Raw genomic sequence first — 14,588 nt, forward strand, 5'->3', positions numbered from 1 at the left:
TCCTCAACCTCCCTCCCACGGCCTGGAGAGGTGGGACCAGGTATGGAGGCTTGAGAGCCCCTGGTTGGAGGAAGCCACAAGTCCAGCAACATGGGAGTCTGGGCAGGGGGCAAAGGAGGCAGGAACAGGCCATCAGCCAGGACAGGTGGTAAGGCAGGCAGGAGTGTTCCTGCTGGGAAAAGGTGGGATCAAGCACCTGGAGGGCTCTTCAGAGCAAAGACAAACACTGAGGTCGCTGCCACTCCTACAGAGCCCCCATGCCCCGCCCAGCTATAAGGGGCCATGCCCCAAGCAGGGTACCCAGGCTGCAGAGGTGCCATGGCTGAGTCACACCTGCTGCAGTGGCTGCTACTGCTGCTGCCCACGCTCTGTGGCCCAGGCACTGGTGAGTCTCCCCCAGCCTCCCCTCTCCTAGGCAGCTCCACCACTCACTGAGCACTGCTTTGTGCTAGGCATTAACCCAAGTCTGTCCTCATTTTAAAGACAAGGCAGCTGGGGTTCAGAGAGGGGTCAGAGCTTATCCAAGGTCACACAGCTGGCGGGTCCAGGAGCAGGTGGAACCCAGAGCTGTCTGACGTCCACATGTTTAATGGCCTCACACTCCCAGCAAAACTGGGTCTAGAGGGTGGGTGAAATCATGATGCCAGGTGTGTAGCCTGGATCCTGATTAAGGTTGCTCTGGCCCCAAACCACAGCTGCCTGGACCACCTCATCCTTGGCCTGTGCCCAGGGCCCTGAGTTCTGGTGCCAAAGCCTGGAGCAAGCATTGCAGTGCAGAGCCCTAGGGCATTGCCTACAGGAAGTCTGGGGACATGTGGGAGCCGTGAGTACCACCAAGGATGCATGGCAACTGGGGGTCTGAAATGAAGGGTGCTAGGTGGGCTCTGGATGGGCAGGAGGAGAGTGGAGCCCCCATAGGGGATGGATGAGATGAAATGGGATGAGATGAAATGAGATAGGATAAAATGGAATGGGATGGATGCGATGGGATACGATGACATAGAATAGATGGAGTCGGATGAATGGGATGGGATGGGATGGATGGGAGGGGAAGGGATAGGATAGGATGACATAGAATAAAGATGGATGGGATGGGATGGGATGGGATGACACAGAATAAAGATGGATGGATTGGGATGGATGAATAGAAGAGATGGATGGGATAAATTGATATGGATGAGATGGGACAAGTTGGGCTGGTGGGCAGCTGCATGTGCCTTGGAGTGCTCTGTTGGCCTCTTCCTGAGAGAACCTCCCCATTGGAGCTGGGAGCCTCCCCTACTCATGTGTCCTCCACCTTGGGGCCCCTCCCTCCCCAGGATGACCTATGCCAAGAGTGTGAGGACATCGTCCACATCCTTAACAAGATGGCCAAGGAGGCCATTTTCCAGGTAATGATGCCCAGATCCTGGATGAAGGCTGGGGCCCAAGAGATGAGGGACAGAGCAGGGAAGAGCTGAGCCCCCTAAAGGGGCCATTTCCGGGCTGAGGAGGAGGCCTGGGTGCCTGGGAAGTCCCAGCTCCTCCTGGCTGGGAGCAGGTCATGGCCCTGAGCTCAACAGCACAGCCAGAGATGGTCTTCCCTGAGGGGAAGGGCCCCTACATGTGCCCAACTACTTAACTCCTTGGCACTCGTGAACTCCAGCACCCTGGGGGATTAGGGGTCAGTCTGCCCTGGTGGGGCCTTGTGTCCAGGGACTTGGGCGGGGTAGACCTCAGAGAGGCCCAGCTGACGGCCCCCTCTGGCCTCCCAGGACACGATGAGGAAGTTCCTGGAGCAGGAGTGCAACATCCTCCCCTTGAAGCTGCTCATGCCCCAGTGCAACCAAGTGCTCGACGACTACTTCCCCCTGGTCATCGACTACTTCCAGAACCAGATTGTGAGGGCTGCAAGCTCACCTCCTGCCTGCCTCCCCACGCAGGCCCCTGTGCCCACCCATGGGGAGCCACACACACAGCACCCCAGCCAGCCAGACACACACACACACACACACACAGCACCCGAGCCGGCCGGACACAAACACACACACAGCACCCAAGCAGGCCAGACACAAACACACAGCACCCCAGCCAGCCGGACACACACACACACAACATCCCAGCCAGCCGGACACACACACACACACACACACACACACAACATCCCAGCTGGCCGGACACACACACACACAGTACCCCAGCTGGCCAGACGCACACACACACGGCACCCTATCCAGACACATACACACACACAGTACCCCAGCCAGCCGGAAACACACACACACACAGCACTCCATCCAGACACATACCCACACAGTACCCCAGCCAGCCAGACACACACACACACAGCACACACACAGCACCCCAGCTGGCCACACACACACACACACACACCCTGTCTACAAAGGGCCTAGGAAACTACGTGCCCTTCAGCCATGCACCTGACCACGGGCCCCCAGGTTCAGGTGCACACGGTGGGCCTGTACGCTCACACACCCTTACACCCTCACTCTCACACACATGCTTACACACTTATTCATTCTCACATATATGCTCATGCTCATTCACACACAATCCCAGCCACCTGCCCTAAAGTCCCCACACAGCCCTATCTTTGCCTTTTGTCCCCCCACATAGAGTTCTAAACCACAGCACCCCCACTAGGCCTGCTTCCTCCCATTCCAGTGATCCCTGAGCCCTTGGGCCAGCCTGAATAGGGGTGGGCTTCCCTCCCAGACCCTAACACTCCCACCCTGTGCTGTGCCCCAGGACTCAAACGGCATCTGTATGCACCTGGGCCTATGCAAATCCCGGCAGCCAGAGCCAGAGCAGGAGCCAGGGATGTCAGACCCCCTGCCCAAACCTCTGCGGGACCCTCTGCCAGACCCTCTGCTGGACAAGCTCGTCCTCCCTGTGCTGCCCGGGGCCCTCCAGGCGAGGCCTGGGCCTCACACACAGGTGAGGGAGGCCCCCACAGCCAGTTAAGTGGAGATCCAGAGGGCTAGAGCCACCTCCGAAGCCCATGGGCACTGGGCCCTGGGAGAGGCAGAGCCGGGAAGGTGATAGGAAGCTCCAGGCAGGGCCTAAGGGAGGAGGGAGAGAAAGGGAGGAAGAGGGAGGGGAGGAGAGCCTGGAGGACTCTTCTCCCAGCACCCAGCCTGGCCTCCACCTGATTCTTTCCCCAGGATCTCTCCGAGCAGCAATTCCCCATTCCTCTCCCCTATTGCTGGCTCTGCAGGGCTCTGATCAAGCGGATCCAAGCCATGATTCCCAAGGTGAGGCATCCAGGGCCTCACAGAGCCCAGGAGCACACGCACACCTGTAGCTCCCTGCAGCTCCCACCTCTCTCCCAACTCACACCCGCATCAGGACCCAGCTGGCTGCCAGAAGTTAGGAGGGGAGAGAGCCGCTTGTGCATTGCCCCCACCCAGGGGACCCTGGGGCTCAGGCTCAGGCTCAGGCCTGGTAGGTGCCAGGCCTACAGTTCATGCAACAAACATTAAGCCCCCACTGTATGGAGGTGCCACGCCAGGAGCCAAAGTACAAAAACGGACAAGACGCAGCTTTGTCCTCCAGCAGCTCACCATCTGATGGAGAAAGATCCCCAGAGGTCTCTGTAGAAAGGTTGCTTTGATCTTTCAAGAGGGGAATTTCCACAGATAGATTCCCCATCCTTGCCTGAGTCCAACTTGGAGTCTTCCAGACCTGCAGTGGCTATTGTCCAATGGCCCCGCCAGCCCAGGGCTACCTTGCCCAAATTGGGGCCCAAATGAGGAAAGGCCCTGCCCCCTCAGCCTTTCCCAGATAGGGTTGCGTGGGCCACCAGGGGCACAAGGCAGCAGGTGAGGTTCCTGCTGAGGCAGGTGGTTCACTTGAGCCCAGGAGTTCAAGACCAGCTTGGGCAACATGGCGAAACCCGGTCTCTACTAAGAATACAAAAATTAGCCAGATGTGACAGGTGCCTGTAGTCCCAGCTACTCGGGAGGCTGAGGCAGGAGAATCACTTGAACCCAGGAGGCGGAGGTTGCAGTGAGCCGACATCACGCTACTGTACTCTAGCCTGGGTGACAGAGCAAGACTCTGTCTCAAAAAAAAGAAAGAAGGAAAGATCACTGCAGAGATTGCAGTGAGAGGTGATGGGACAGGGACGGAGCTGAGGGCTGGCCTGGGGATGCATTTGGGAGGTGGGCCCACTGCTATTGGGCATGGATGGGCCTGGAGCGTGAGGACCAGGGAGGACTCCAAAGTGACTTTTACACACTGGCCAGAGCAACCAGCCCTCTGTAATGCCAGCAGCTGAGATGGGGAGACTAAAGAAGAAAACAGGTTTGAGCGAAAAAACAGAGAGCTCCCTCCTGGCCATGTTGAGTTCAAGATGCCTGTGTGAAGTACAGGAGAGGAGAGTCAGGCAAGCAGCTGAATCCCAAGCATTGGGGGAAGGTCAGGTCCAGCATGTCAGTCTGAGAGTCACTAGCTGTGGGCCAGAGCCTTTGGGGCCAGACGTAGGTCTGAAGCTGGCTCCTACACTCAGTGACCCTGTGTGAGTCCCCTGCATCCCCTGGACTCTCTGATCCCCAGTGTCCTTATTTGTGAATAGCCTTGCCCTCCCTTCTAGAAGAGAATGAGGGAATGTGTAGGAAGTGCCCAGCTGGGTGCTGGGCAGAGAGTGGAGGCTTGCCAAGTGAAGGTCCCATGCTGGCCTCTCTCCGCCCCCGCCCCAGGGTGCGCTAGCTGTGGCAGTGGCCCAGGTGTGCCGCGTGGTACCTCTGGTGGCGGGCGGCATCTGCCAGTGCCTGGCTGAGCGCTACTCCGTCATCCTGCTCGACACACTGCTGGGCCGCATGCTGCCCCAGCTGGTCTGCCGCCTCGTCCTCCGGTGCTCCATGGATGACAGCGCTGGCCCAAGTGAGCCCACTGCCCCCTCCTTAGCCCAATGCCTGCTCTCCTCCTCCCCCTACCCTGCCCCTGCATGACCCTCTCCCTCTCTGGTCCCACTGCAATGCACCAAGGAGGACAGGAACCAAACACCTCTGTAGGGTGGCCTTGCCTGCTTTCCCCCTAATGCTCACATCTCCAGGGTCGCCGACAGGAGAATGGCTGCCGCGAGACTCTGAGTGCCGCCTCTGCATGTCCGTGACCACCCAGGCCGGGAACAGCAGCGAGCAGGCCATACCACAGGCAATGCTCCAGGCCTGTGTCGGCTCCTGGCTGGACAGGGAAAAGGTACGGGGTGAGCACATGGGGACTCATGGTCAGGGCCTGTTCAAGGCAGAAGGCTGAGCCCAGGAAAGGCTTTGCAGCCAGAGACACCTAGGATGGGCCAGAATGGAGCACAGACAGGCAGACAGGATGTGGGGCAGACAATGGTGGGACTGTAAGTTAGGGCAGAGCCTGCTAAGGGTTAGGAGTCGCCTCTGGACAAAGGGCTGTGGGCTCCAGAGGACCAGCAGGCCCTCTTCACGGGCTGAGTGAGCACCAGGCAAGCCTTCAGAGGCCTGGTTATCTACCAGGAGATGAGTAACGCTAGGGCCAGTTCAAGCCAGGAAAGGGACTAGCCTTCTCTCCAGGGTCCTGATCCCTTTACTGCCCCCACACTCCTCAAGGTGTGACTCACTCAGGACAAACCCATCGGCAAAAGGAGAGGGCTGGACTTGAAGGTCCTAGGGCCCTTGCCAATACTCAGTCAATGACAGGAAATCCCCCTTTTTTTTTTTTTTTTTTTTTTTGAGATGGAGTTTTGCTCTTGTTGCCCAGGCTGGAGTGCAATGGTGCAATCTTGGCTCACTGCAATCTTGCCTCCGGGTTCAGGCGATTCTCCTGCCTCAGCCTCTTGAGTAGCTGGGATTACAGGCATGTGCTACCAGGCCCGGCTAATTTTTGTATTTTTAGTAGAGACAAGGTTTCACCATATTGGTCAGGCTGGTCTCGCACCCCTGACCTGAAGTGATCTGCCCGCCTTGGCCTCCCAAAGTGCTGGGATTACAGGCATGAGCCACTGCACCCGGACAGGAAATTCCCTTCTTAAAGCGAGATCCTGTCCTGAGGAAAGTCAGCTGATGCTCTTCCCAGGAGGCAGCTGTCCACACTGCGCTCCCTGCTCAGCAACTCCCAAGCCTCCCCACTGCCCATCACATCTGGTCTCAAGGACCAGATGAACGTTAAGGTTCCTTCTAGAACTGAAATGGAGGTGGAGGGAGGGGAGGGTGGTGGCTGAGTTTCCACCCCTCTGCCTGAGTCCTCCATCTCCAGCGTCGCCTGCTTTTCTGATGGAAGTCCTCCATTTCAGCTGGCTCCAGTTTGTTAAGGGTTTTAACTGCAGCCAGAGGTGTTCCGTGAGGGCTGATGGAGGAGTCAGGAGGGAGCCCTAGAGTGATCCAGAGAAGTGGAGAGGCCAGGACCACACGACAGGAGAGTCCTGCAAAGGGCCTGGGTCCCCTCCACAGCTGTGTGTCTCCTTCCTCAGTGCAAGCAATTTGTGGAGCAGCACACGCCCCAGCTGCTGACCCTGGTGCCCAGGGGCTGGGATGCCCACACCACCTGCCAGGTACACCCACCCCTCCCAGTTGGTCCTAGGACTTCCCTTGGCTCCCAGAGCCCCCACCCTTTGGGCCCGTGATCCTCAGAGGCCTCACTCCCCTAGGTCCAAGGTGGTCCCAGGTGCACAGGCCAGGGATTGGGAGGCACCCCTCTCTGTTTCCGTGTAAAAAATCATGAGAGCATGGAAAAGGGGGATGGGAAGGGAGGGACGGCCTGAGGAGTGCGGCTGGATGTCCATTATGGGATGGGGCTGTGTTCCCTGGCCAGTGTGTGCTGGTGGGGTGGGGGTACAAAGTGGGTGTTCTGGAGTGAAAATCTCACCTCCTCAGGCTCTAAACCCTAAGGCCTGTGGCTCAGGGAGTGGCCCGAGGGGTCTACGGAGTCACACTGGTAGCACCCACTAGGCGGGAGGTGGAGTGAGTGCTGTTCTTTCCCGCAAGAGCTGGGTGTGGGGAGCTGAGGGGTCCAGGCCTCAGCCCTGGTGCTGTCCCTGTGACAGGCCCTCGGGGTGTGTGGGACCATGTCCAGCCCTCTCCAGTGTATCCACAACCCCGACCTTTGATGAGAACTCAGCCGTCCAGGTGAGTCCAGGCCCCCAGTTGCGGGGAGGTAAGGGGGCAGGTCCTGACCATCAGGGCATGGGAGGCCCTTCTGCTCCCCAAGCAGGAAGAGGCGGCCACTCCTGCCGGCTGCTCCATCCTCCCTCTCACCGCACAGCTGGAGGCTCCTGAGGGCTTCTGGCCGGCCATCAGGAAAACACCCTTTCCGGACCCGAGCACTGCCCCGCCCAGAACCCCAGTCACCGAGTGCCCAACCCCCAGCTCCCCCCAACCCCCCGCCCTGCCCTATCCCAGGCCTCCCCCTCAGAGCTTGCCCCAGGGACTCTCTGGCCCTCAGGGTTCAATGTATTCTGACCAAGGCCAAGCTTTCCTGGGGCTCAGGGAAAATCACACTTTGCTACCCGAAGCTGTATCCCCTCAGATGCCAGGAAGGCCATGATCATCTGACTCCACCCTCCTGAGACACATTCTCTCCCTGACTGTCCTGTTCTAAGTCAGTGGAGCACCTTAGGATGGAGGGGTGGAGGCGAGGCCAGATGCAGCCTCTGTGAACAGGTGCCTGGAGGCTGGGAAATGACCCTGAGAGGGCAGGACACAGCAACCGTGGGCTTAAGGTGACCTTGAGAGCAAGCTTGGCCCACTTTACAATTCTGTTCAGAGCCAGCCCCTAACATGGTGGTCATTTATTCATTTGTTCCCTCATTTTAAAAAATGTAAGGCCAGGCATGGTGGCTCACGCCGGTAATCCCAGCACTTTGGGAGGCCGAGGCAGGCAGATCACCTGAGGTCAGGAGTTCGAGACTAGCCTGGCCAACATGGTGAAACCCCGTCTCTACTAAAAATATTTTTAAAAATTAGCTGAGCATGGTGGCGGGTGCCTGTAATCCCAGCTACTCAGGACGCTTAGGCAGGAGAATCACTTGAACCTGGGAGGCGAAGGTTGCGGTGTGCCGAGATCGCGCCACTGCACTCTAGCCTAGGCGACAGAGCACAACTCCGTCTCAGGAAAAAAAAAAAAAAAAAAAAAAAAGGTATTTCTTTGCTGGGCGCAGTGGCTCACACCTGTAATCCCAGCACTTTGGGAGACCGAGGCGAGTGGATCACTTGAGGTCAGGAGTTCAAGACCAGCCTTACCCCGTATCTACTAAAAAAAAAAAAAAAAAAAAAAAAAAATTAGCCAGATGTGGTGGCACACACCTGTAATCCCAGCTACTTGGGAGGCTGAGGAGGAGAACTGCTTGAACCTGGGAGGAGGAGATTGCAGCGAGCCAAGATTGCGCCTCTGCACTCCAGCCTGGGTGACAGAGTGAGACTCCGTCTCAAAAAAAAAAAAAAAAAAGTGGGTGCCTGTGGCCAGGCCACATCCTAGGGCTATGGCTGAGCCCTGCCCTCCTGGAGCTCATAGCCAAGTCCACTTCTTCCATCTGAGGCGGAGAAGCCAGCCCTGTTCCTGAAACCCTGCATCACAAGCCCCTGTGGGAGGCAGTGGGGAGGGGAGGTCCTCCCCCACTCAGACCTGACCCACAGGGACCAGTTTAATGTGTCCTTGCCCCACTGATGACAGCTGGGGATCTGGGGGTGGGGAGTCACCCAGGACCTGGGCAGTCGCCTTTCCCCAGCTCCCAGGGCTCCCGGCCTTCCATGCTGAAACAGCAAGACCAGTGGGTTGGCGTGGGAGGCCTGGGCTTCAAACCCAACTCTGCTATCACCTGGCTGTGGGTCCCCAGGCAGGACATACACACAGTCCCTCTCTGGCCCTCATCCTCCTCAGCTGCAAAGGAAAAGCCAAGTGAGACGGGCTCTGGGACCATGGTGACCAGGCTCTTCCCCTGCTCCCTGGCCCTTGCCAGCTGCCAAGCTGAAAAGAAGCCTCAGCTCCCACACCGCCCTCCTCGCCGCCCTTCCTCGGGAGTCACTTCCACTGGTGGACCACGGGCCCCCAGCCCTGTGTCGGCCTTGTCTGTCTCAGCTCAACCACGGTCTGACGCCAGAGCCCACTTCCATCCTCTCTGGTGTGAGGCACAGCGAGGGCAGCATCTGGAGGAGCTCTGCAGCCTCCACACCTACCACGACCTCCCAGGGCTGGGCTCAGGAAAAACCAGCCACTGCTTTACAGGACAGGGGGTTGAAGCTGAGCCCCGCCTCACACCCACCCCCATGCACTCAAAGATTGGCTTTTACAGCTACTTGCAATTCAAAATTCAGAAGAATAAAAAATGGGAACATACAGAACTCTAAAAGATAGACATCAGAAATTGTTAAGCTTTTTCAAAAAATCAGCAACTCCCCAGCGTGGTCAAGGGTGGACACTGCATGCTCTGGCATGATGGGATGGCGACCGGGCAAGCTTTCTTGCTCGAGATGTTCTGTTGCTTGAGAGCTGTCGCTTTGTTAAGATATAAAAAGGGGTTTCTTTTTGTCTTTCTGTAAGGTGGACTTCCAGCTTTTGATTGAAAGTCCTAGGGTGATTCTATTTCTGCTGTGATTTATCTGCTGAAAGCCCAGCTGGGGTTGTGCAAGCTAGGGACCCATTCCTGTGTAACATAATGCCTGCACCAATGCTAATAAAGTCCTATTCTCTTGTATGAGAAAGAAAAAGACACCGTCCTTTAAAGTGCTGCAGTATGGCCGGACGTGGTGGCTCACACCTGCAATCCCAGCACCTTAGGAGGCCGAGGCAGGAGGATCCTTGAGGTCAGGATTTCGAGACCAGCCTCGCCAACATGGTGAAACCCCATTTCTACTAAAAATACAAAAAATTAGCCAAGTGTGGTGGCGTATGCCTGTAATCCCAACTACTCAGAAGGCCGAGGCAGGAGAATTGCTTGAGCGCAGGAGAATCACTGCAGCCCAGGAGACAGAGGTTGCAGTGAGCCGAGATTGCACCACTGCACTCCAGCCTGGGTGACAGAGCAAGACTCCATCTCAGTAAATAAATAAATAAATAAAAAGCGCTGCAGTAGCTATGGCCTCACCCTGAAGTCAGCGGGCCCAGGCCTACCTCACTCTCTCCCTTGGCAGAGAAGCAGATGTCCACAGCTCCTCTCCCTCACAAGCGCTCCCAGCCTGCCCTCCAGCTGCTGCTCTCCCCTCCCAGTCTCTACTCACTGGGATGAGGTTAGGTCGTGAGGACACCAAAAACCTAAAAATAAACAAAAAGCCAAACAAGCCTTAGCTTTTCTTAAAGACTGAAATGCCTGGAAGTGTCCCTTTATTTATAAAATAACTTTTGTCATATTTCTTATACATGTTTCTTGTAAGAAATTCAGAAACTACAGACAAAGGGAGTGGAAATTACCCACTGTCAGGCCTCTGAGCCCAAGCTAAGCCATCATATCCCCTGTGCCCTGCACGTATACACCCAGATGGCCTGAAGCAACTGAAGATCCACAAAAGAAGTGAAAATAGCCAGTTCCTGCCTTAACTGATGACATTCCACCATTGTGATTTGTTCCTGCCCCACCCTAACTGATCAATTGACCTTGTGACAATACACCGTCCCCACCCTTGAGAAGGTACTTTGTAATATTCTCCCCACCCCCCCACGCCCCCACTCCCGCACCCTTAAGAAGGTATTTTGTAATATTCTCTCTGCCATTGAGAATGTGCTTTGTAAGATCCACCCCCTGCCCACAAAAAATTGCTCCTAATTCCACCGCCTATCCCAAACCTACAAGAACTAACGATAATACCACCACCCTTTGCTGACTCTTTTCAGACTCAGCCCACCTGCACCCAGGTGATTAAAAAGCTTTATTGTTCACACAAAGCCTGTTTGGTAGTCTCTTCACAGGGAATCATGTGACACCCACAGTCCCACCTAGCCCAGGAGAGAGCTACTGCAGGGTGTGTGTTTTGACACTGAGCTTGGGGCTTTTTCCATCTTCTCCCCACAGCCTCTGGCTCCACACCTCCACCGTTCAAGCGCCAGAAAGAGCTGTCTATGCAGCCTGCTCTTGGGCTAGGGATGAGACACACAATTCATTGGCTCCTGGATTTTAAGTAGACATTTGTAAATCTATAGCTAACTACTGTCCTTAAAGCCATTGTTTCCATTACAAAATCCAACTCTCTGAGAGAAAAGGGTGTTTTAAATTTAAAAAAATAAAAACAAAATAGCTTGATTGAGACAATGAAGAGCCAATGTTTGAAGAACTGGAGGCATTAATAGTTTATCCCAAAAATATGAGTGGGAATGAGTGCCTGATAATGAAAAAGGCGGCTTCATTCAAAAGGAGGTCAAGAATTGGCAGACTTTGGGAGGTTGAGGTGGGTGAATCACTTGAGCCCAGGAGTTCAAGACCAGACTGGGCAACGTGGCAAAACACCATCTCTATAAAAAATATAAAAATTTGGCTGGGCATGGTGGCTCACACCTGTAATCCTAGCACTTTTGGAGGCTGAGGTGGGTGGATCACTTGAGGTTAGGAGTTCGAGACCAGCCTAACATGGTGAAACCACATATCTACTAAAAAAAATACAAAATTAGCTGGATGTGGTGGTGCATGCCTGTTATCCCAGCTACTTGGAAGGCTGAGACAGGAGAATTGCTTGAACCCAGGAGGCAGAGGCTGCAGTGAGCCAGGATTGCGCCACTGCACTCCAGCCTGGGCAACAAGAGCAAAACTCTGTCTAAAAGAAAAAAAAAAAAAGATACAAACATTAGCTGGGCGTGGTGGCGTGTGTCTGTGGTCCCAGCTATTCAGGAGGCTGAGGTGGGAGGATCGCTTGAATCCAGGTCAAGGCTGCAGTGAGCCGTGATGATGCCACTGCACTCCACCCTGAGTGACACAGAGAGATCCTATTTCAAAAACAAATAAATAAATAATTTTAAAAAAGAGTTGACTAGCTGGTAGGAGGACAGAATTGGCAGGAAGTGGCTACACTTGAGACTCCTAGGGTCCCTGAGAAGTGTCCAACATCCTGCACCTCTGCCCTTAGGAAGTTGGGGGAAGAGAAGTCCCAGGAGGGATTATAGCCCAAGAGGAGGGGACTTATTCTTCACTTTCCAGGGTGTGGGCTTCTAAGAGAAGCCTACCTCTCACAGGACATCAGAAAGGGTGAGGACGCTAGCCTGAGGGATGGAGCTAGGCAGCTGGCCTGAGGTCTGCCTCACAGAGTGTCCCCAGTGTGATGTGGTTGCAGAAGAGCAACCTCAACCCACAGACCGAGAGGCAGTCAGAACTGGCTCTGGACAAGATGGTGCACCCGTAAGAGCCCATGGTTGGGGATGAATCTGTGACAGATTTAGTGGATCTTGAGATGAGCAGAAATCAGATGTGTAGCAGTGATGGCACAAGAAGATGATGATCAGGCAAGACGAGAGACACTCCAGAGAGACCTGGATGGCCAGGGAATGCTTAGTCCCCAGTGCCTCTCCTCACCACAGGGCAATCTGTAAATCACTCCCAGGGAAAGGGGAAAGAGGATTCAGTGGTTAGTCAGCCAAGAGAGGCTGAGTATTAAGAAGGGAATGAGTTACTCCGAAATGGAAATAATATGTTTTGAGGGCTCATGAGCCAAAATGAGTTCAGTTATAGAGAAATAAAGATAATTACATTATGTCCCCCTAATGAATAACTGAAATTTTAAATCCACGACATAATCATTATTAACATGTTATTATCTGTAATTCCAAAGCTTTCTGTGCACATATACAAAAACAGATACAGCAGATCTACAAAATGGAAACATCCTATACATGCTGCTTTGTAACCTGCACTGTTCATTTAACAATAACCTTTTCAGGTCAATAAATGTAAGTATCTACTATTATTGCTAATTGCCACATGACAGCTCTGTCTCCCAGGCTAGAGTGCAGTGGTGCCATCACTCTGGGGTTCAAGCAATCCTCCTGCCTCTGCCTCCCTAAGTGCTGGGACTACAGGCGTCAGATACCATGGCTGGCCCTTACTTTTTTTTTTTTTTTTTTTTTTTGAGACAGAGTCTCACTCTGTCACCCAGGCTGGATTGCAGTGGCGTGATCTCAGCTCGCTGCAAGCTCCGCATCCCAGGTTCACGCCATTCTCCTGCCTCAGCCTCCTGAGTAGCTGGGACTACAGACGCCCGCCACCACGCCCAGCTAATTTTTTTTTTTTTTTTTTTTTGTATTTTTACTAGAGACGGGGTTTCACTGTGTTAGCCAAGATGGTCCTGATCTCCTGAACTCGTGATCCACCCGCCTCAGCCTCCCAAAGTGCTGGGATTACAGGCGTGAGCCACCGCGCATGGCCGGCCCTTTCTTTTTTAAGCAACTATTATCAACAATTTGCGAAAAATAAAAATCCTTGCACTCACATCTTTGTTTGTCTGACTATCTTCTTAGAATCAATTCCAAGACATGAAATTTGGGGGACACCTTTACTTTTAACAGAGGCTGGATTATCAATCTGGGCCTCTGTGCCAGCCGTACCAATTTCTATCCCAAAAGAAAACAAGTGCCTCTTTCCACTCTCACCAAACTGGGGTATTAACAATCTTTCAAACTTTGCTAATCCAAAAATATATATATATATTTATATATACAGGCTGGAGTGCAGTGGCACAATCTCGGCTCACTGCAGCCTCTGCCTCCCAGGTTCAAGCAATTCTCTTGCCTCAGCCTCCGGAGTAGCTGAGATTACAGGAACGTGCTACCATGCCTGGCTAATTTTTGCATTTTTAGTAGAGACGGGGTTTCACCATGTTGTCCAGGCTGGTCTCAAACTCCTGACCTCAGATGATCCACCAGTCTTGGCCTCCCAAAGTGCTGGGATTACAGGTGTGAGCCACTGCATCTGGCCTATCCAAAATATTTGTTTTGTTTTGGTTTGGTTTGGTTTCGTTTGCTTCCTTTTTTTTTTTTCTGCTAATCAAAATATTTTTAAATGATGTCTCATGGTCGTTCTAATTTGCATTTCTTTAGTTACCAAATAAACACCTTTTCACATGTTTATTGGCCATTTATATTTCATCTTTTGTGAAATGCCTACTTGGGTTTTTTGCCCAATTTTCTGTTTAGGTTTCTTTTTCTTATTGTTTTACCAGTAAAAATAAACTAGGTATATTCATTTATTTACTGTCCTATACATTGCAAATTTTTCTCTATCATGTATCTGGAGTATTTTTTCCACATCTATCTTTTTCTCGTGATTTCTGGCTGTGGGGTCATGCTAAGAAAACATGAATTGAATTTCACTTCTTCCCCATGTGTGGTTCAAACTCTGGCCAGACCTTGAGGTCTCCAAAAGAGGAAGGGCATGCTGGGATCAGCTTTGAAGACATGCAGGCCAGGCCCCCAACCCAGACAGCCGTGGTGGAAGCAAGCCATGTGTCACCCACAAAGGACCTCAAGATCACACAGGATATGATAGTCAGCTCCAAGAAATAGTCCCTAAACTTTTAAGTGATAATTCCTATTTTCACCATCTTGGAAGGGTATAAAGAGACAAAATCATTTGTGCAAAAGGACAACACAGAGAACACAGGCTAAGTACTAAAGCATTTACTCAAAAAATATGGGTGATTGGCCGG

The 14,588-nt window shown here is 53.4% G+C and overlaps 1 protein-coding gene across 3 annotated transcripts; it reads left to right on the forward strand.

Annotated features, from left to right (window-relative positions):
- Window positions 1–250: 250 nt before the first annotated feature.
- On the forward strand, window positions 251–9,838 carry SFTPB (surfactant protein B). 3 transcript variants are annotated; one of them, XM_016948894.4, is made up of 11 exons: window positions 251–385; window positions 696–823; window positions 1,320–1,391; window positions 1,755–1,880; window positions 2,749–2,937; window positions 3,165–3,254; window positions 4,701–4,884; window positions 5,057–5,202; window positions 6,443–6,523; window positions 7,016–7,097; window positions 8,848–9,661. In XM_016948894.4, the coding sequence occupies exons 1-10, from the start codon at window positions 283–285 to the stop codon at window positions 7,076–7,078; spliced, it is 1,182 nt and encodes a 393-aa protein (XP_016804383.1). In that variant the 5' UTR covers window positions 251–282; the 3' UTR covers window positions 7,079–7,097; window positions 8,848–9,661. The 3 variants fall into 3 exon arrangements, with proteins under 3 accessions (XP_016804383.1, XP_016804384.1, XP_063645755.1); XM_016948895.4 differs by lacking the exon at window positions 8,848–9,661 and having other exon boundaries at window positions 279–385; window positions 5,069–5,202; XM_063789685.1 differs by lacking the exons at window positions 6,443–6,523; window positions 7,016–7,097; window positions 8,848–9,661 and adding an exon at window positions 9,670–9,838 and having other exon boundaries at window positions 279–385.
- The last annotated feature ends 4,750 nt before the right edge of the window (window positions 9,839–14,588 follow it).

This window comes from Pan troglodytes, chromosome 12 (assembly GCF_028858775.2).
Source record: "Pan troglodytes isolate AG18354 chromosome 12, NHGRI_mPanTro3-v2.0_pri, whole genome shotgun sequence".
Lineage (NCBI taxonomy): Eukaryota > Metazoa > Chordata > Mammalia > Primates > Hominidae > Pan > Pan troglodytes.